This window comes from Lingula anatina, chromosome 3, assembly GCF_051362555.1.
Source record: "Lingula anatina isolate TDL-2025a chromosome 3, LinAna3.0, whole genome shotgun sequence".
NCBI lineage: Eukaryota > Metazoa > Brachiopoda > Lingulata > Lingulida > Lingulidae > Lingula > Lingula anatina.
Window position 1 is genome coordinate 29265373 of NC_141769.1, and position 23167 is coordinate 29288539.

The 23167-nt window shown below is 35.2% G+C and overlaps 2 protein-coding genes across 10 annotated transcripts in view; one reads left to right on the plus strand and one right to left on the minus strand.

The window, feature by feature from the left end:
- The window catches only part of LOC106181868 (transient receptor potential-gamma protein), a 62571-nt gene extending 48858 nt beyond the window's left edge, over positions 1-13713 (plus strand). For 5 of the 9 annotated variants that reach the window (XM_087007467.1, XM_087007466.1, XM_087007471.1 and 2 more), the window contains 9 exons: positions 158-307; positions 601-740; positions 1349-1695; positions 2608-2667; positions 5516-5711; positions 5961-6155; positions 6873-6914; positions 7244-7433; positions 8977-13713. In XM_087007467.1, the coding sequence (XP_086863593.1) occupies positions 158-307; positions 601-740; positions 1349-1695; positions 2608-2667; positions 5516-5711; positions 5961-6155; positions 6873-6914; positions 7244-7433; positions 8977-9740 (2084 nt within the window). In that variant the 3' untranslated portion in view covers positions 9741-13713. Of the gene's footprint in view, positions 1-157; positions 308-600; positions 741-1348; positions 1696-2607; positions 2668-5515; positions 5712-5960; positions 6156-6872; positions 6915-7243; positions 7522-8976 lie in introns of all 9 variants that reach the window. The other 4 variants (XM_087007472.1, XM_087007473.1, XM_087007474.1 and 1 more) reach the window with 3 other exon arrangements.
- Positions 13235-23158, minus strand: LOC106168429 (ran GTPase-activating protein 1). The gene is made up of 15 exons (XM_013547466.3): positions 22934-23158; positions 22320-22507; positions 21718-21897; positions 21183-21317; positions 20526-20684; positions 19927-20040; positions 19431-19530; positions 18808-18950; positions 18540-18644; positions 15804-15899; positions 15557-15601; positions 15254-15314; positions 14967-15058; positions 14381-14502; positions 13235-13959 (listed from the first exon to the last, which is right to left on the minus strand). Exons 1-15 carry the CDS (start codon positions 23049-23051, stop codon positions 13890-13892), a joined length of 1728 nt encoding a protein of 575 aa, XP_013402920.2. The 5' UTR covers positions 23052-23158; the 3' UTR covers positions 13235-13889.
- Between the last annotated feature and the right edge of the window lie 9 nt (positions 23159-23167).

Here is a 23167-nt window from a genome sequence, read left to right on the forward strand (position 1 = left end):
TCTTTGCTTCAGAGCAGTGTTTTCCTTCTTGAAAAGAACTAATTATAAAGCTATTTTGCTTGCCTTGTGGCTGTTAAAAACAAGGGAGTAAGCATGTTAATATTTTGGATGTCTCTTACAGGTTTTCATGATAACTTTATAGAGTTTTCTTTTTCAGTTTTGTTAATCCTCGCCTCCCAACACATAGAATCCATTGACAGCATTACATTATGGGGGGAAAGCAAGGCAAGCAGTAGCCTACAGCTGGGGGAGATCCGTGGTGCTCCCCCTACCATTATAGAATGGATGATCCTTCTGTGGGTGATAGGTAGGGTCTTTAATATGAGGCATTGGTACAGAACAATTTGGGTAGAAAATTACTGGAGTTAATTTTGCCGGTTGGGGGGGGGGGGGGGGGGGGGGGGGGGGGGGCTGTTACAGGGGGGTCTTGCCCCACCTTCCTTCTGGGCTTTTTTTTTTAAATGTGAATTTAAGTGACAAAAAATTTCTACTTATTTATAAAATCTTATGTTGCATGATTTAGATAAATTTTAGACAATCAAATTGTATATTTGGTTTTTTGCATACTAATTTTTTATTCATTTTAAATCCGTCTCTCAGGTCTAATATGGGCAGAGATAAAGCAGCTTTGGGACGAAGGTGCCCAGGAATATATACAGGACATGTGGAACATTCTGGACTTTGCCACAAACACATTGTATATTGCTACTATTACACTCAGGATTGTGGCCTACATGAATGTAAGCTAATTTTCCTATGGATATATATATTTTTTTCAATTTAAATCAGAAATCCATTTATTCTGGCAGTTTTCTGCCCTAACCAGCTGTCAGACCCTTAGCTGTAATGGTACCAAACCCCAAACTGTTTCTTTCTACTTTTTTCTAATGCTGCCTAGAATCATGTTGTCAAGAGTATTCTGAAAATGTTCCCATTGTATCTCTGATAGTGATAGATATTCCAGAAATGTAACTGGGCATTTCCTTCTTAATATATATACATATAATTCAGGGCTTGACACTAACCTTTTCTCCACGAACCCTTTGGACCAGAGAGGTTCAAATCTCACTGACCTGAATCAGTCTTCCACTTGCCCGACATGACATCAGAAATTACTACTAATAACAACTAATATCGCTAAATATTACAAGGGCTACTTTGCGCAATAAAATTTGCTTGCCTTTTTGGGCCAGTAACCCCCTGTGAATCAATCAAATCACTGGCCCGAGATCAGTTTCCAGTGGCCCTGGGCCAGTGGGCCACCTTTAATGTCAAGGCCCTATAGTTGTAGATACACATGTCAGATAGTGTATTTTGGAAGTGAACATGTGGACGTTGTCTATTTCAGGTTGAGCGAGACGTCTCGGGAGGTGTACCCACCAGATATGTCCCCAGAAAAGACTGGAACGCCTTCGATCCCAACCTCATCGCCGAGGGTACCTTTGCAGCTGCCAATATCTTCAGCACTCTAAAACTCATCTACATTTTCACTGTGAATCCACATTTAGGGCCCTTGCAGATTTCCCTGGGGCGCATGGTGATGGATATCATGAAGTTCATGTTTGTTTATTTTCTGGCATTGTTTTCATTTGCCTGTGGCATCAACCAGTTATATTGGTACTATGCAGCTGCCAGAAGACAAGAGTGTCAAGTCAGCGAGAATGAGTGCAAGAAAAATCATGAGGCATTATCTAAGTAAGTTTTGAATAACATAAATTTTCAAAGCAAGTTTGTACATGTACATGTATATATGGTAGTCATTGTTGTTGGATCTTCTTGTTACGTAGTCCCTTTCTTTCCCAGAACCTTTTCTTTCCCAGATAGCATATTACTAGTACTAGTGGCTAATGTTCGGCTGCCTATGGCAGAGTAACTGGTCCTTACTCAATAGCTGTAATTATAGCAGTCCTTTTACTATTGAACAGACAGTGACCCCATGATGACATTAGCAGCAAAACAAAGCCAGAGCTGAGATTAATTAGATGTTGGCTTGCCAGCCAAACATCACAGTAACTTCAAAAATGTGTCATGGGCTAACTAATTGTTGAAATTGGCCCAGCATTGGCTCATTTGCAGTGTTGCAGTAACTTTGAACAGTGAAGCCAAAATGTGCTGTTGGTCCAACCACTTGTTGAGATGGCCTAGCCTTGGCTTCCAAGTGATGCATTGCAATAATTTCATACTGGAAATGTTGTCAACTGGAACACTCATCAAAATTGACCCTAAGAAACAATTCCCAGAGCCTATCGTACTAACTGTGAATTGATCTCCAAAGGGATTCTTGCTAAATTGCAATCAATTAAAGCAGCTTAGATATCTGTCATGCCTACTGAAGCAGCTAGGGGGTAATTAATTACCGTTTAGCAGCTTTAGTAGGTGTGCCAGACATCTAAGCCACTTAAGCTGAAAGCAATTCAGCAAGAAACCGCTTGGAGATGGACCAATCCTGTTAGATCGATCTAGGTATGGGGACCCAGTCTAAGCTGGCTGCCATCAACAGTTTGTAGTCTTTTTGTAGCTATATGTAAGGTGCAGCCTGCAGGTTTCTTGCTATCTGGGTTGCTTTCCCCCCTAATCACAGTGTTGTTTGCTTTTTTTTGCTTTCAGTTGTTCCAGATCTGCCGTCTATCAGGGTACCCATCCACAGTACTGGAGAAGATTAAATGGGTGAACAGATATGCATGTGCATGACAGCTAGAGAGAGTGATTATATTTTGGTTGTTCATTTTCTAACCATTTAATTTACAGATATGAATGCTGCATGCTTGAAAATGATTTTGTCTGCAGGAACCTTTTGGCAACCATATTTGATTGGAAGGCTTAGCCACAGAGATTGAAGAACATGTTTTGATAGGAAGGTTGAAATATCACCTGCTGCACACACAATTAAATAGATTTAGGTCTTTGATGCAATCACCAGGCATTCAGAACTGATGAAACTTTGTTTTAGAAAAAAATACAGATCTGGTAGTGACATCTTGTCTGGAACATCCTGCAGACAACAGTGGACATTAAATCCAGCGTGCAAGCCATTAAAATGGAATCAAAACTTAGTTAAGAAGCAAATTAGTAAATTATGCCTACAAAAGCTTTGTGAAAAGAATCTGGAACACGCAGATGGGTGGGACCAGCTGTTATAAAATGTGGACAGATTATTTTGCTGATGAGAGCACTTTTTTTGTCATGTCTGTCGTGACATGAAATTGATGCTTTCTTAGAATAATTACTGGAATCTCACAATTTTTAGCATCGATTTTTATAATCTCAATCCAGACGTGCCGTGGGGCATGTTTCCACCCATGCAAAAAAGACTGTTCTTGCAGACAATAAACACCTCAATATCGTGTCCGTCTGGTTCGGATAATTTTTAAAAAAATATTTTTAATATCAAAGTTTTTTTTTTTTTTTTTTTGTATTTTAGCATATGTGGGTGGGTAAATAAAGCCAATTCTCTTTATGTAATTGTATCTTATTTTGAGCAAACCTAGTATATGCAACTAGACTGATCCAGTTGGCATTTGTGTAGACCTGGAATAATGTATTTTTATTCACATCAGCAGATGACATATGTGTTTTGAGGGCTGTCTGGATTGGAGAGATTTCATATTGATTTGATATTATGTTTTCCCAAAACACCTGATCCAATCTGACTGAGAAACTAAAAAAAAAAAAAAAATGTGCAACTTCATACTGTGGTTGGTGTTACATAAATCATTTTTTTTAATATGCTGATGATTAGGAATTACGTGAAAGGCTGTGACCATTTTAATCCACATTGTTACTGTAACAGTATTTTCACGTCAAGTATTCCATGTTGGTTTTCTGTGTTTAGCGTTCTCTTCTCCTATGTTCTGTTGACAAGGTTGTTATGATGTAAAAGATTTGCTGTCCTTGACACATTCAGTTAATTAACAATAGCTATGGTACCTGTAATGACTCAATCTTTTTAATGGGAAAACTTTAATTTTTACAGATATTGAATTTCCTGCAGCCATAAATTCTTTATATTAATGGTGGCAACAAAATTAAAAAGCGGGCCACCTTTTGGTTCTATCTAATACAGTAAAATCATCACATGCTATATAGAAATATATTTTTTATGATTTTAAAATGATATTTCTGAAAAATTGATGATTTTTCTCCATTAAAAAGCTAAAGTGATTTATGTAGTTTCAACTCACTGATGCTTCACTTGCTGACAGTACACCACTGTTCTGGTGTTTTCAAGAGTACGTGCCCCTTGCAGAACTTCTGCCTAAACAGTTTAAAACAAACTTATGAAAGTGAGGGAAATTCTCTTGTAGCTAAATCAGGTGGAAGGAACTCTCAAAACCTAATTTGAAAGATGGAATACTCTGTGTAAAGAGGCCTTTAATGCACCGCCTACAAGTAATGCAATTGCGTTTCTTTTTCACCATGAAATTGAAAATTAATTTCCATACTGCTTTGAAGCCTTAGAAGGAAGAGAATCACAGTAGCACCTCTTGTTTATTTATCTCCGAGTGTCTGTCTAGTCATAATCCATGCGCATGAGAGATAATACACAGCAGAAGAAATACACTAACGTCTTTTCCTAGCTCTGAGCTGTTAAACATGGCTTTTAAACACTATTCATAAAGATGATTGCACATTGAGAAGCACAGATACATTGCCTCTGCAAGTCAGGAACACATTAATTTATTGTCTTAACAAATCATGCTTCTATTACTGACAGAATGGTGATTTGTTTTTATGTATATAAGTATCTAATTGAATTGATTTGCAGTAATTGCATTCTACAGATATATTTCCATTAATTGTTTCAACTTGGCTGTTATTGGGTTGCTTTATATTGATGATAATGCTTGGAAATGATTGACTGTGAGTGCATTAAGTGAATCTGTTAAATGGGATCAGAATATTATTATTATAACTTACGACATTGTTTTTTTCCTATGTTACGGCTTTGGTATATATTTTACAGATATTTAGATTGATGGTCTTGGATGAACATTATTTATGTAAAGAAGATAGATGATGGTGAAAAATGCAACATTCAGTATAATTTGAATAAATTGTTTGATTTATTAATGGTGATAGCGTATGCATGTATGACATAAATGTCATGTCAAATGACAAGTCTTTTCAAAACATTCAGCCTTGGAAATCAATAGTTAAATGGTGAATTGATCATTCCCAAGAGTACAGGCATATGGTTTCAGCAGTTGTTGTAGTTTGTGAATTCGTTTTCTGGTATTTATATTACTGCTTAGAATCTTGTTATGGAACAAAAAAAGTACTTGCAAGCTAAATATCTGCCATTGTCAAAGAGTTATTTTTACAGAGAATATTTGAAAAGTGATTTATTTGTTCATCAGTAAGAATTGATTTCTTGAAAAAAATCTTTTTTTGCTGTATTTTTATATCAATCCTGTCTCTAACAAAACCGGCTTGGCATAATTTGATGAAAAGAAATGACCAAATCAAGATAAAATTATATATAACTAAATTGTTTACTTTATCTCTCTCTTTTCAGTTTGTTTGAGATTATGCAAACCCTTTACTGGGGCAACTTTGGTCTAATAGACTTGGAACATTTTACTCTGAAGGAAGACCACACCATCACACAGCTCTTGTTGAAGCTGATGTTTGGAACCTATTCTTGGATTGCTATTGTGGTGCTACTCAACATGCTCATTGCCATGATGAGCAACTCTTTCCAGATTATTTCAGTAAGTTGTGCTCCCAGTTAATTGTACTGGTATTTTTTCCTGTGATGTACTGTATGTACATGTAAATAAATAGGACAAATATAAATATCAATGCTTTGATAAGATTCTTATATGTCAACTCATAATTGTAATTTATGAGAGAAAGGAAGAGTGTTTGGATGCAAGACTAAAGATAATAAAATAATTAGAAATTACTTTATCTCCATTTTTTTTTTTTAAATTAACAAGTACGATTAATTGCTTTTCCAGAGCATGCAAGACACGGAGTGGAAATTTGCCCGCTCAAAAATGTGGATGAGTTATTTTGAGGAAGGGGGGACCCTCCCTGCCCCTTTCAACATCATACCCACTCCCAAGACAGTCTGGAATATTCTGGTCTGGCTGAAGAATGTTTTTTGCAGGTGCTCTAAGAGACAGAAGAGAAATAGGTGGCAGAGTATTAGGGTAAAGCATGTCTTCTCATTAACAAAGTGTTACATTTAAATTTACAAAGTAGCTATGGTGTAGCTCAGTATGAGATATTGGGGATGGGAAATTTCACCCATTTGCAATTATTTTTTTCTGTATTAAAGTAAATTTGCTGAACACAGTTTAAGGTTAAACTTTTACTTTTCACAGGTATCATATGCTTATCCAATATTATACAGCATTCAAAGAAAAGTTTGGAAAAGAAGCTGTACAGTAGATAGAGTAGAGTCAGTCATCAAATAGAAAAAAAAATACAGAATATGTTTAGCAAAGCTTTCTCATTTATGTCACTCACATGTGATTCCATAGGTCTATTATCAATTGCAAGTAGAGCATAAGCTGCATACCCTTGAATAGTTCCTTTCCATTAGTGTTAACTTGTGTACTTGAGTCAGGAATCCTCTTCATTCAAGTGATTTCAAGTTCGTGATTGTGTGATGGCGTATGAACAAGATATGGAGTGAAGGACATGGGCATGTATAAGATGGCCATGTGTATCATGACCACATCAAAGTTGTATGTGTGTGTGTGTGGGGGGGGGGGGAGAGGTCATCAGAAATTTAGATAATTATGCTTCATCGTTCTTGCCATCAGCAATGTGCATCACAATCTTGAAGTTATTTTCAGTAGCCTTTTTTATGATTACTAAATGTCAGTATTATCTCCACATGTAACAGCTTGTGATATTTTCAGAAACTTGTTAAGAAAATCCATGACAGGGAACAGAAGTACCAGGTAAGTAAGCAGAATAATTATAGTACTATCAGCTTTGTGGTTATCCAACAGTAAACACTACTCTGACCAAAACTGCCAGTTGTTATATTTAAGATTATTTTATTTTTGTCACTGGTAGATTTTTTTTTTATTTGCTTGGGGCATTTGGATGTGGATGGGGGAAGGTTTTCTACTTGTAATCCAATATTTATGCATTGTTTAATTTTTCCCATTTGTTTGCCAAAAATATTGCTCTCTTACTTAAACTATTAAATAAGTCCTTTTTTTTTTTTTTTTTTTTTTTTGTTTTGGGCCATTATGACCATGCTATTTTGTTAACATTTGTACAGGCGGTAGTTCGAGACCTTATCAAACGCTACATCATGTCCAAGCAGAGGTTCAAGGAAGACGAAGGGGTCACAGAAGACGACATCAATGAGATAAAGACTGACGTATCATCATTTCGTTATGAATTACTTGAAATTCTACGGAACAATGGCATGAAGATCCCAGAATACACACAGAACAAACCAAGTTCGAGTAAGAAAAAACAACGTAAAAAACGATATCGAACCAGGTGAAAGCGTCCCATCGCAATCCGCAGTACGGAGCCATAAAATTCTTACAAGTTTGTATAAGTTATTTTGGACAATGCTGGTGGTGTAGTTTTTAGATTTGAGTTGCCTTTGGCACATGTGCTGGAAAGAAAGGTTTCTTTTGAGGGCCACGGGGGGTGTACCAAGTGACAACTGTTGTAATAACTTGACCTGACATTGCGTCCTCTCTCTCTCTCTCTCTCTCTCTCTTCCAATCCCCTGTGGCCCCTTATAGGCACATGTGACATAGAATTGGCATGCAATGGGCAATGAATGCTGCATGGTCCCCTCCCATCATCCTCAACTTATGTAAGTGATACAGCTGGGCTCATTCCTCACTGTGATTTGATTGTTCATGTATTTCCAACAGAAAAAATATCACCATTAATGATTATAACAATGAATGAAGTAGATGATTCAAAATGTATACTTTTAGTATATGAACAATAGACCCTTAAAGTTAATTGCTATGTCACTTACATCATATTTGTGTGATTTTTAAACTCTGTTATTCATTGCCCAACTTAATTTTTCCTTAATATTTAGTTAGATTAATTTTCAAGTCTGAAGTAGTTTTAATAACTTTTGGCTCGCTTTTCGGTTTAGGCCACTTGTATCGTGATGGGGACGTTTTCACCATTCAATTGTATGTTGCATGCCAGCAACTAAAGTTGTGTTTACATTGATTTCTTGGTTTTTCTTTTGGAAAACTACACCATATTTTGTAAGCCTGTACACCGTCTTTTCTAATTTACATAAGTGATTTTAGCTAAAGACCTTCTGCATGCGATGCCACTTGCCTCACAAGGCAGGCTTAGACGACCATACAGATCAACAGCTGTATGGGTCCAGATACAATGTACTAAATTGTAAATAAAAATGTTAAAGTAACATGGCTGAATGACTTTTCCAAATTTAACTCAAAGGATCACTCTGTACACTTCAGTTTGTTCTTAGTAAGTAAACAATGATCAGCTACAACTGTAACTTTTTATCCATGTGAAGTGTAATCCTATGTGTTATGAATCAAAATTACTATCCTAGCATGAAACCGTCCTCGAAAGCCAGGGTTTACAGTCATAGTTGTGTCTTGGTTTATCACCTTCTTTTCGATAACCTTATTCCCAAGACTTCCAAAAAAATTCTTAATGTTGCCCTGATTTTGAAACAACCTATAAGCTCTTAGTGTTTTTCAGCCAGATATATCAAATGCATTTTTTTCTAAGCTGTAATTTATTTGTGTGGACTTCAAGGCAGTCTCATATGATATGCTCAATTTCAAGGTACAAGTCAGAGCAGTCAACGTCTGAAAGCTTTTGAGAAAACCTCTGGGATTCATTGAGGCAGGGATGGTATTAAAAATATGCACGCACAATTGAGGTTCAAGCAAGAGGGGATTCGTACTTCCCTATTATTGAATTCCTATCCTTCTATTTAAATGGTGTGTTTCCTGTAATCATTGTTATATGATTAAATTGTTTTTGCAGGGATGAGAAGACTGGAACAAAAGAGGAGCAAAACAAGATTCTCTTTGCAGGATCTTGACCGGGTGCGTCAAAGGATTACATCCAGCTCTCCAGATCTCTATCGGCAAGGGAACCAATCAAGTTCATTACGCATGGCCCACAGTAATGGCTTGAAGAAACGGCCAGATTTGGAGACTGTTCAGGAAGAACGATTTGAACGCTCAAAACACTGGAGTCTGAAAAACAATCGAGGGCCACCGAAAAATGTGCGTACCAAAATGGTGCCACAGGACAGTCTTCAAGATGAGGGAATTGGGGAGTCCTTTGATCAGCAGACGGTCGTCAGTGAGCCAGGTTGTACTACGAACGGACCTAATGGCTACCTGAACAATTCGTTTGACAGAATGAAAGGAGATGACATTGAAGTAGTATTGGACCCAATCCAGTCTGAGACCATCACAGAGCAAGTTGTGGTAAATAATAATTCAGAAATTCTCCTGGAACCCAGAACCCTTCCAGGTTTTGAAAAAAGACGTCCCGATACACCTAGTGAACAGAGGAGTCCCTTTACGAACAAGAGACTTGGGTCCATCAAGAAGGCGAACTTCTCCTGGGGGAGTTCCGAGGAAAGTGAAAATGAAGATTGTGGCAACATTGGCAAGCAGACATATTACTATGATGGAAAACCTCAACTAGAGGGTCTTCCTGAAGAGAAGTCACCATCAAACTCCCCCAAGGGTGACAAGAAAAGTGAGAATAAAACAGTTCCCACAACACATTTCTAACTTCACCATGTCCCCGTCTCTGACAAACCCTTTGTTGAATGTCCAGTTTGTTAGCAAAATTTTCAGTTAAAAATTTTCAGTTTCAGTTAAGTCGGGTTAATAGGTTCTAACAAGTAAGTAACTTGGTTTAAAAGGGTATGTAATTTTCCTTTCCCTTGTGCATCCGTAGAAAATGTTTCAGAGAAGTTAAATGGTATATATGCCACCCACGTCTCCCTAGATCAGACCATGTGTTCTTATTACGTATCTATATACCTCATCTTTATCTCTGCTGTAGAGATATACATAACCTAGAGCAAAGCGTCGAGAAAACAAATGATATGCTGTTAGCTAAGGTAGTCATGGCCAGTATCCAAAATGGGAGCCTTTCTGAAAGGACTCCAACTTCTTTTACGTGGTACATAGGAAAGGAGGCAGAAGTTGGTACATATCACTCAAATATCTGTTATTGATAATCTGATGTGTGCATTTTAAGGAAGGGCAGAGATGCAATCTGCATGACATAAGAAAGTTCTTAGAGACAGTTTGTCTGTAAATCTGTTTTTTTTTTTCATAAAGTTATGCAACTAATTGTCATAGATATTCTGAAGTTCAAAACATGGTTCACTGTTACCTTGTGGGTATTAAGTTTTGTTCTACATGTACCTGTAGAGAACTTTATATCTTGTAATTGCAATTTACCTGCCAGGATTTCATGACATTATAAAGTTTTCATATTGATCAACAAATGCAAATTATGTTCACAAACGAGTATACATTTTTTCCACCATATCATGATCCAAAAGTCATGACTATATAGATGCAAGATTTTTCTGATCCAAGTACCTTTTTCATGTCTTTCATACACACACATAAGATGATTTATTTGTAATTCTTTTCAAAGAAAAGCATTTTTCATAATATCATTACTAAGGTGCTATTGTCAACCTGGTGAATGGAGAACATGTAAATGGAGGTAGATTTCTACAAATTCTACACAACTATCTGTCTGCTTTGTATTCTGGTATATTATTTATAACATAATAAACAGCAAAGCTACAAAATGAAATGGTCAATTGAAATGAGAACTCCAGTATTACCAAACCTAATTCTGAGTGCAATTATTCATTTATTATTTAAAGATCAATGTTTGTACATCGTGTTTACGTTTCCTTCCTACTGAATATGAGCATACCTCAAATATATATTATATTATTGAAGATGAATTATTGTAGAGAGTGTGGAATTATTATTTAATTTACAATATAGGTTGACAGAAAGGTTTCTAATCTAATTCATCATGATTGGTATGCGAGTACTGTGATAGAGGAAGTGTATTCCCAATTAACTCTTACAGTTACCAGAACAGTAATAATTATTAGCTTTTGACAGTTTTTGGTTCAGCTTTACCATTATAGGGCTTTAGATTTCACAAACTGAAAAGTGGTTGTGCAGTATGCAAATAGGTCACTGCCATTTTGATAGTTTACAAAACTGGCTTATTATTATTTTTCATTCAGTGACATAAAACTGGGTTTTTACATCATTGAAATATGAATCTGTTACTAACAACACCTAGTTCATAGAACAGTCAACAGGATCTATATTTCAAGTTTTCGGCAGAGAGTTATGCCTAAATGGAGCCACCAGTGATGTAATCCTACTTAGATAGATCTAATTCCGCAGGGACTCTTGCTGAATGCACTCAGATTAACATTCACGCCTCCCCCTGGCATTGAATAGAATACAGAATAACTGGTGATTATACGAGCAAACTAGAGGCGTGTTGATCTTATTGCATTCAGCAAGAGTCCCCATGCCGTTGGATCAATGTATGTAGGGTGATAATGTCATTGGGAATGGGCTCTTGGAGCGCATGTTATATTTACAGTGATTGGTAGTCAGGGGCCAGTCAAATTCTGAATCAATTCAAGTTAAATCCTAAGTTGTCCACTTCTGAATCAGTAAAATAAGTATTGATATAAAAAGTTAGCCAAGTCTCTCAGCATTTCATTTAATTGAACTGTCAATTTATTTTGTGTCAATGTGGACAAAAATGTATTTTTTTATTTTTATTTTATTTATTTATTAATTTTTTTTTGTGTGTGTGTGTGTGTGTGTGAAACATCATAGGGGATGAATATCTTACACCAAGATGATAGCAGGTATTTATATATATATAATGCACATTTGTTCATATGATATGAAACTGAATATGGAATTGAAATTATATCCATTTATTTTATGTAAGAACAGATTAGATAATTCTACAGTATACACAGTTTAACAGTATTTTAGTTTTAAGCATCTCGTATAATGAACACATCTTGAAAACAATTGCAATTACACCTTTTTTTTTAAGTTTCTTTCAAGTCAATAGTTTAAGTGGAGTTTGACTGCACCCTTTCCATTTTACCCAGTGATATGAAAATAAGGCATGTTATATAATACAAGAAATGATTTTAAATTTACCATCACTTTTACTGTTTGAATTTATTTATTTATTTTTTTCATTATTATCATTTTTTTTAAAGGCAAGGACTCAATCTGAATGCATTTTACTTTACCCAGGAATATACCAAAGATTTTTGTTTTGTAATATGTAGTTAGTGTTGCACACATTGGGGGTTTTTAATATGGGAGATTGACAATGGCAGGATTGAAATGCGAGAGGTGTTTTACATGGTGTTGTAGACAATTGTTATTAGAAATGGAGTAGCAATTATTAGTGGAATGGCAATGAATGCAAAGGCATTTGAGCTGGACTCTGAAGCTTCTAGTCGTGATTTTTATTATGATAAACAAGATTGGGATGTGTAAAACATATCTTATAGCCTTTTATTTGTTGTGAGTGTATATATTTATAATTGGATTTTTTGTTAAGAAATACTATCCCAACATCAAACATGCACAGCTGTGATGAGAGATATTCTTGGTGCTTTTATGAAATTTTATGATACTTCATATAATTAGTCAAAGTAACTTTGTCATAATATGACCATGATGACGTTATTTGCAGAGATTAAGGCTTCAATGGAGTTAGGATATAATTTTTAGATCTTAATTTCCAGGAAGAGGACAGTTATGGTTAGGAGAATGCTTGTTGTGATATGAAATTCTCTTTTGAGTTTTTTTTTTTTTTTTAAACACCAAGATTTGTTCATCTTTATTTATTTTGTGATTTGTTTTTTGATTGCCATTTGAGATTTTTTTAGTTTTGAATTCAAATTTTGGTTGAAAAGCAAGCCTTTGAAACATCTTTTGAAAAAAAAAGAGCAGTCTCCATAAACTGCTTTGAAAAATTACGCAGGACTATTTTATTGCAGCTTGAGCAAAATACTTATACTGCATAGTCTTTTTGCAACTTTTTTCAATATTTAAAATTGATTGTGGAATCTTTATTCCCCCTGCTTAGTGCTGCCTTAAATTACATTAAATGTATCTCTTCTTTTTAAAGGCAAGAAGTGCATTTTTAAATGTTTACCTTTTAATTAAAGAAAAAAAAAAAATTGATATCCTGTATGAAAATTTTACTTGTTTTCAATTCAAATTGTTACAATTTTTACAGTTTAGCTCACAGATAAGCACTATGTACGAGTATTCTCATTTTGAATTCTTACAAAGTAAAAGTCAACATCATATCATTACCTTACGTTGTGAGTCAATAAAGTTTGTAAAAGTCTGACATCGCTTTTTGGTATGTTTCTTGGCAAACCATCCGACATAACAGTTGAACCACAATTCCAGACCAATTACCATAATACTGATACACACCCATGCAAATGAATTCTGCTGGTAAGGCTATACAAATCTTTTGCATCTTCCGTAGACTCAAAATAAGATGTGTGTATTGACAGCACCACAATAACTTAAAATATAGAAACATAATAATGGGAAAATGCTGCTCTTCAGCATCCTTCAAACCTAACCTTACTATGCTACCTGACCAATGCGTGGGATATCAATAATAACCCAAAACGGCTGTTACGTAAAATGGTCTGCAGCACTTTATAATGCACCTTCAACTCATCGAAATGTTGAGCTAAAAACTGTCCAATCATGAAGTTCACACAGAATCTTGAAACCATGATTGTACTCCAGATAATTTACCATACTTATATTCGATTCCTTGGAAGATATCTTGGGAAGTATTTCGGATGGAACACTACTCTAGGACTGGTATAGACTTTGAAGGAGTAAATGTTTGGACTGCTGGCACTTGTCAAGTCTTTCATGGGGCCTGAAAGTGAATAGATGAGATTTTAGTGAATAGGTAAAAACGTTATACATTAATGTTGAATTTCAAAAAGGGAGTCACAATCCCTTGAGTCCATATGGCCTTACAAGCTACACTATGAACCATGGCTTGTATTTTTAACACACAAAAAAAAAAAAAAAAAAATCTGGGTGATAAACATTTGACGTTTTCTAAAGCAGAACATAAATGTGTTTTATATGAAAAATACATATACAATATTTTAAATAATGTTTATCATCACAGCATTATTATACAACAAAATGAACTTATATGAAATTATCATTATAATTGATGGTACAATAGCCACCAATCCAGAATCTATAAACATCTATGTAATACTTAAGAAATAAATAAAAAGCATCCCACCTCTTACCTATCGAAGATGGTGTATAATATCTCTTACCTGCCAAAGAACACTTGCAATATATCTCTTGCTAATTTAGGGAAGTATGACTGTTTGACCACATGGGATAAAACCAGCATTGGACCACTTGGGTCAGCCACCGGCTTTACTTTGTCTTCACTCTGAATAGGAAAACAAATGACAGGCCAAATCAAATACACCCACACTAACAGAAATCAGTCACAAACTTTTGACTTTTCTTTTATTAATTTGCTCAATGAATGTACATCATACATTTCTCCTTTTAAATTGATTGAAATGAATCTCTCATAGCCTAGGTAAAAATTAATTGATGTAAACTTCCAGAGGACAATCTGTAGTTTTTTTTTTTATTTTCATCACCAGGCATGTTGTCAATACCAGTCATTTTATTTTCTCTTGTTTCCTTAACAGTTTATCATTTCATGCTTCATATAACGCCTGACATTGCCAAATCTAAATTCAACTGTCAGTTTCTTTTGAACTGGCATCCTCCTCTTCCAGTAGTTAGATGACTTTATATGAAACTAAATGCACCAACTTGCATTTTGATGAAATAAAAAGAAAACAGTAAATTCAAGAGTAAAGCTACCAAGAAGAGATTTACCTTCAGCAAACCTATGTGTACAAGAATTGAGTTTGAGATGGTAGCCGTGGTACTTTCATCTGTACCACGTAACAGCTTTCCTAACAGAGAATCTGAAAACAAAAAATATATTGCATAGGAATGACTTTTGAAAAGAAGCCATTGTGATATTGAAAAACAAATGAACTTGACCAAAAAATTGAATGCAACAAAAGCCTAGGGTACTAACAAAAGCCAAGAGACTGAAGTGCAAATAGCCCAATATAAGGTGCTTAACAATACCTAATGATTCAAATGCCTATCCATACCTGCGATTTCATTGACAGCATTTTGTGCTTTAGTATTTTCTGAAGACACCACACATGATATCTGGAATTTAAAATCAAAATTTTGGAATATCACAAACAATACGATAAAATTGATATCTTATTTGCTACTTCACACTATCTACAAGCACTAAATGTGTACTATTAGAAATTTGAGGTGCATGCATGTTACACTCTGCCCACATGCTTTGTAATAATTCATAAGAAATTTGATGTGTGATGATGATAAGTGCTTTAATCTCACTTAACTTCCATGATTTCAATTTGACAGTCTAGCAAGCTTACCTTCATTAATGTCTGGATACATTTATCTGTGTTGTTAAAGTCTTTCTGTAAAACAAACAAAATTTGACCAACTGAAGCAAAGCTTTTTTTTCCAAAAAATATACAATGTACAGCATCAATTAAAAATCAAATAAAAACAACTTCAAGTGTTGTAACCTATTCCAAAAATTCACTAAAAAAAATTTAATGTACAAAGTAAACAGTGAACTCTAATAACCAGACATAGATGTCAATGCACATATCTCACCTCTATTTCTGTCATAATCTTTGCAGTTCTATCAGAACCCAGTGAAATCAACTTAGGTGCAGTAGGCAACTGTAAGAATTCTGTTACACTGACAGGCTGAAAAAAATTTAATGCAAACTTTTTAGCACTGGGAGAATACACACACACAAACACACGTATCATTTTAAAGATGCTACACATATGTCATCTGGTGGCATCACTGACATACTAACACCACCACACTACCACTTTCATTTGTCCACTATGAAACATTAATCAAGTGCATTTTTAGTTTTACAATGCCAAGGTCCAATTGGACTATGATGGCTTCATTCAGATCCGCTAGGTGCAGATATCTGAAGGCATTCTTCAGAAATTTGAAAATTCTCAACATTCACATTTAAATTTTATATCCTGCAAAATTTTTACGATTCCCAATTCAGACCTTCACTTGAAGGCAATGAAACCCTTTAAATAAAAGTTTATATGGAGCAGACCTCAAGTTGTTATTTTCTAAGCAGCTACAGGGCACAGGACCTTGATACAAAACACCTAGCCATTTTCTTATGGCACATGTCCTTCCAAGTGAATGGCCAGTAATTTAAACTATGATATTCATAAATTATTGTACAGCGTCTTACAACAAGTCAAACTACGAGTTCTATATTGTTAAAGTGATAATAACTCTTCGTTTCGGCCAAAAAATGAATTTTCCTGGAGTAAACAACAATTTTCCCATACTTACCAATGGTTAATGAATCCATTTTTACATTCAAAGTTAGTGCCTGGTTTTTTTCTAAAAAGTTTGGTTTTTTGTTAAAATCTCTTAAGAGATTTTAACAGAGTATAGCCATCAATGGAGGTCACGTGGTCTAAAGACAAGCTCAGATATCAGAATAATAGCTATAACTGCCATTTTTGTGGTAAAACAGAATATATTATATTTCTATGAGTTATTCACAATGTTTTTATTGTGAAATATAGATCTCATACGAAGAGTTATTATCCCTTTAAGTTAAAAGCTCAGTTACCTTTGACTTTCAAATCATCATGATAAAATATGAAAAAGAACACCAAATTGCAATGAGAGTTCAGGAATTTTTTTACTTTCATTACTCTCTTCCCATCAATTACATCATAATATATTGTAATATATTTGACAATTTCTTTTTTCATGACAGGACTATAAAAATGAATATTATAGTATACTTAATCAACTGACTCTTGATAAACTGCCTAGTAATATAAAATGAAGAAGTACCTAAAAATAAGACTTATTTTATAAAAAATCATAAAATATAAATATTATATTTTGCATCTGGCCAACAAAAGATCTTTAAATGTGAAAATAGTTTCATTTCAATTACCAAAAGATTATTAATTTTCAGTCATCTCTTCATAATGAAAATTATTCTGATAGACTTCCATTTGCACAAAAGCCAATCTATATATAACGTACTCCATCTCTTGGTACTACACGTCTTAAAATTTTTCACCCTCGGCAACTGTGAATTTCTACTTCAGTCAGATCCTCATCTCAAAATCTTGTAGACTCTTTATCGTTTAAACAAGTTTCATAAATATTTTCATCAATTAAAACATCCTGCACAATATAAAATAAACAATCTCCAATAATGATAAAAACTGACAGTGGGAAAATGTCTCTTCTTGGCCTCTGGGGAAAGTCTCTCTTTGTCGCAATGGTTGCCCAAAAGCTATATGATTATCACAGTGGCGCAGGTAGTCATCCTGTATTTCTGACGGACTAGATTTCTCTCCTCCTTATAGTTTCAGCTTTTCAAGCTCTTCAGCCAGATCTGGCGAGGTCTGAAAATATTTGATGAACAACACTTATGTTGTGTCACTTCAGTTTTGAACGCGTTGCACTATCCCCATTACAATGCTAACTGGTAGCTGATCACAGTCTATATTGTCATTAATATCATCACTTCTTTCAGACCTCACCATATCTCCTGACTTTCTTGTGACTTTGGTAATTAACCTCTAGTTTGAAACATTTTACTTATTTTAATACTTCAATTGAAAGTTTTATCTTTTCTTTCTCTAAAACATACTTTCTGGCATAGAGCAAACTGACGCCTTTGGGAACCTTCCTTTTCATAATTTTAAAGTGTTACTTGCAGAGCAGTTTTGGGACAGACAATCATCATTTATTTTTCAATTCAGAGAAAAAATACTGTATAAGTTTTAATTCTGAGTGAATCCTCACACACACAGTATCCAATAAGCATTCAGGTAGTAAGTGCAAAGTGTATGATCATATTTAAGATCAAAATGAAATAGTGCAATTTAAAATATCTAAAAGGGGAATCAATACTTTTAAAAAGTTTTCAGAAAAAAAAGACAAATTTCAGAGACATTTCTCTCATTATTTAACTCATTTTAGAAGCAAATACAGACAACAGGGCACATTGGAAAAAACCAAATTGCATAAACATGACAAGCTACCAGTTAAGGTTCTGGCTTAACAAGGCCTGCAGATCAGCCATTTGCCTTCTCATAAACTTTTTATCACATGAGAGCACATATTTGTACATCCAACCAGACAACAGTCATGTAAACTGTTCACAAATTTAAACACCTCATACTTTATATAAATATTTAATCTTTCAATATTTCTCTTTTATAGCCATTCAGAATTTTGAACAACAATTTTAGTAGTTATAGCAAATCTTTGTAAGGAAAATGAGACTGGACAGTAACATTACATGAAGACAGCAAATGCTCGTCTCTCACCTTCATGTCCTCAGGTCTTGGTGAGATTGCCGTTCCCTTGACTTGTAAGTTCGGATCACAGATTTCAAGACCTTCATCATCATCATCATCTTCTTCTTCTTCTTCCTGTCAAACATCAGACAAGAGTAAGAGTTACTTCATTGTCTATGCTCATCATCTATGATTTTTATAATCAGTGCTTGCCAGCATGCATGACATGTAGATTTTCTGAAGGTTCAGTTAAAAGCTTTAGTGAATTTCTGAAATTCAGTTCAAAGATATTTGGTACCTGTCTACTGGCATCCCCTTCTTCATCATCTTCATCTTCATCATCCCCTTCATCATCACTGAGGGATGCCAAACAGTCTAGCCTTCCCATAGCTTCTAGTGTTCCTTGTATTAACTCAACGCCTTCCTCTCCCAGCTGATTGCCTGAAATACACGAGAAGAAACTGTATATAATGCACTAAGAGACCAGGGCCCGTAACTTGAAAGCATCACGCATTGGGACCTAGCTCAAGCGCCTCAATTCCATAACTCGCCCATACTCGCCCCATATAATACACTGTAGCCTCTATGTGATATTGCTATTTGCAATACGCGATGCTTTCGAGTAATGGGGATCAGCTGATAGGGAAGAAGCGAGATTGTTCAACTTCTAAAAGGGCAGGCCTGATAAAAAAATGATCCCAGCTGAATGGAAATCTGCAGTCACAGCTGTCTGCCTGAATATGACCTGAATATGTCGTAAGAGCACATAAAATACCTTGAAATTCATGAAAACAAGTATCTAGCTCTTTAGGTTTTATCCAACATCAAAATGTTCCACCTGTATAGATTTTAAGACGTTTTCATCTTTCTTAAAATCTTACTACTTGTTTTTCACATCTTTTGCAAATCACTAATACTCACCATTTAAATCTAGTTTTTCCAAGCATCCTTTATTTTCCACACATTCTGCAACTTCATTTGCAGCATCTTTGTTTATTTCATTAAAAGATAAAACCAACTCCTGAAAAAATATGTAAAATACTGGCTAATTCCAATTTAAAAACCAATCTGAGGGTAAAATTGAAAAAATATGAAAATGTCAAAATTTGGCTGGTTTTTATCTGACTTATAGGGTCAAGTTGTTGGTCACATTTCACTGAAAAAAAAAATGGTTCCAAAAATTTTTCTCTGAATAGTCTGTGAACAGTCAATTATTAACATCATACTCAAAGTGCCAAAAAGAACATAACTGCATTTTCCACTACTGAAGAATGCCAAGTTTTAAACAATATTTTTCAAACAACATTTAGAGAATGTCCGTTAAAACACTGTCCAGAACAGAAATGTTCTAACACTGGCCAAATTGCAAGTGTGTATATTTTCAGCCTTAGATTGTTCTCAACTAAAGATTATTTACCTTCAGTTTCTTGTGGCCTTCTTGCAATGCTGCAGCTAATACCCTGGCACCCCCAGATCTTATTAAACAGTCTCCAAAATTGATGACTTCTAAGTTCTGGACATGTTTTAAAGCCTGAATACAAAGAGAATGGGATCTTAAATATTATATATCCATTAATCCTTATACTAGATAGTATAAAATTTCCAATGTATAATATTGCTCTAAATTCTAAGGTATAGATTGGCTATTGGACAAAATGTTTATTATGTCAAAGTTCTGCAAAACTTTTTCTTACAAGGAATTCCAAAGTGCTAAATCAGTTTGTATTTCACCAGAAGTTCTGAAATCTTACATGCAACTTTACTATTATCAGCAAGCTAAGGGCCCTCAGAGAAATGACCTTGCTTTGCAAATTGTAAGAAGAAGAAGGGAAGAAAGAAAAGATTAAATCTACGACCTTTAGACCTGTTTGGTACTCTGCAGGTAAAAAAGATATCCAAGAAAATGACAATTTTGCTTACATTTTACTTATAGGCAGGAGACTGGCACTGAGTAGAAAGTGTTTTTCAATGCTATCATCACAGAACAGTGAGACAAAGCAACTCCCAACCACTCACCTTAGCCATTGACTTTGCTCCAACCTCTGTGAAAGTGTTATCATTCAGGTTAATTATTCTGAGATTTTTATTGACGGTGAAGGCTTCAGCTAGTGCTGTGATGCCCTCGTGGTTGATGCCATTCTGGGGCATCTGGACCTCCTCTAAACTACCCATTATCTGGAAACAGAATTTACAATCCATTTCAGATAGCATGAAGAATATTATTATAGGTCATTAAAACACAATTAATGCCCTGATTTAATAAAAAAAAAAACTACCCTGGAACTTTCTGTCTCATACACGTCAGTTGCGATCTTCAGGGGCAAACAACCTCTCTGCATGAGGTTCATTTGCTCAAACGCAAAAGTGAACATAGCGAAAGACACATAATTGACACTTGCTGGCTATCAAAACCTTGTGAAATCATCCTCAGAAGGCCTTTTGGAAGGGTTATGTAAAAGTTACTAAACATTCTCATTTTTAATTTGTTGCAGTAGTATAATATTACAGATAAATATTGTTGTCACTGAACAACCTATATCCTAATTCTGCTTTAATCAATCTAAAACTGGTTCCCTATACACTGTTCATAAAATACCTTTTAGTGTAAAATTTTATTACTAGTATCTTATTCACAATATCATATTCATCTATCAGGATATTGCCATATTATACCTTGAAAGCTTCAGCCAGGGCAATGGAGCCTTCATTCTCTAACCTCCCCCTTCCTGAGAAGAACACCCTCAAGGCCAGGGGGGCACCTGCTGCACTGCTGGCCTTGGAACACTCCAGTAACGTCTTTGCCAAGATCTACAACAAAACACAATATGCTAATAGAATATTTGGGAGGATTTGTGTGCCTTCAGTAGCACTGAAAACTCAGTGAAAAAGCTTCCAGAAACCGAGCGCACAAGAAAAGTCTACGATTCTACTAACCAAAGCAGAAACAGTGTCTTCACCAGAGTAACTGGACAAATAAACAACATGTTACTGGCCCAGCTTCACATTCTATTGGCACATTCAGTGTGTCACCAGTGTGAACAACTCTGCCACTCTGTAAGACGTTGCCCAGCAATGGCAACACACTATCTCGGGATGTATTTTTTTAAAAAATATTTTACCGGATTTTTACAGCAGGTAAAACAATTTTGTGTACATTCTAATACATGTACAATGGCTGAGAACACTTTATAATAATTATTATTATTACCTTCCCTCCCGTGACACCCAGACCATTGTTATTCAACCTCAGCTCCTTTAACGTGTAACAGCTTTCACTCTTCAGCAGTTCCACCACCCCGTTGATGCCATGGGGACCAAAGGCATTATCACTAAGATCCAGCTCCACCAGTTTGGCACCGGCTAGCATTATACCATTACTGAGATACATCTGAAAGGAAAACATGGAATTGATTTAACAGGGAAACATGAAAAATATATGACCAAAACACTGACAATACTCCTGCAATTACTGATGCAGTGATTTCTTTTAAAATTTCAAAACAAAAGGGAAGAACTCTTCGTGCCAACTTTTTTTCTTGTAAAAGGAAAGTACAGCAATGAAAGATAAAAGATAATGTATTTTTAGAAAATTTCTTCACACTTGACATAAAAGAAATATAATTTTAAATAACCATTTTTTAAATTCATACATCTTTTTATTATCTCTATAGTAAAGATATCACAAAAGTTCAACCTTGAAGTCAAATAACAAGTGCAAAAAGATAAAACAGCAAAATGGCCTGATCCTAGTAAACACTTGAAGAACATAAACCAAAAACCTAAAATGATCAAAACTGAACAGAGAATTACCAATGCTTGGGGTATTTCTGTCTTTAGTCTTCCAGTAAACATGTCACTCCACAAAGCACGTTCAAACTCTGGGTGCTTCTCCAAACCCTTTGATATGGCTTTGGCTGCATCGACGCCCAGGGTGTTCCCGTCCATACGTAGTGCTTTCATTGACTTGAACTGGACGATAGCATCGGCAATTTCCTTGGCTGAAATTGTAGAATTGTGAGTCATGATAAGACCATTCTACTTATCTATTAATGCACAACTGGAGGTTTTCTCATCGCTTGCCGTTTCCACAAAAAAAAAAAAAAAAAAAAAAAAAAAAAAAAAAAAAAAAAAAACTTTTCTGGTGTTTCTATATCCGTAATTTATGTTAATTCAGTAATGACAGTATTCACTGGGAACACGATCAGATTTAAAATAGATTTTCAGTCAATCATCATTATAACAAAAGAATATTATTGATTACACGTTCAGGTGCCCCCTCTAACTACGTTTCATTAAAAATTTTACACAAGTCATCTGAAAAAAATAATAACAGAGCAAAGTGTACAATATCAACAAAGACCAAAATGCTGACATGACATACAGACATAACAAGTAATTAAACGTGGGTCAGCTGGCCGTCTTACCATCGTCTTCGGTATCAAGTTTACGTCCTTGCCCAGCAAAACTGAGGATACTCGATTCTTCGACAGAGGCCTTGGCCAACCTGTCTGTAAGCTGATTTAAATCAGCACCGGCCATCATGCAACTCAGGCCGACAAGAAAAGTTTAAATTAAAATGTACTCTAGTCAACAAATGAAGTCCATGCGCCGGTGGGAATATGGCGGCTTCTTTCGTAGTTCAAAGTGCCCGGATGCCG

Excerpts from the sequence above, each read along its gene's own strand:
- LOC106168429 (XM_013547466.3), bottom strand. The coding sequence starts at position 23,051 with ATGATGGCCGGTGCTGATTTAAATCAGCTTACAGACAGGTTGGCCAAG. Across the intron at positions 20,041-20,525 it reads GAGCAAAGTCAATGGCTAAG|GCTTTAAAACATGTCCAGAA; the intron begins GTGAGTGGTTGG and ends CTTTGTATTCAG. Across the intron at positions 13,960-14,380 it reads TTGCAAGTGTTCTTTGGCAG|GCCCCATGAAAGACTTGACA; the intron begins GTAAGAGATATT and ends ATTCACTTTCAG.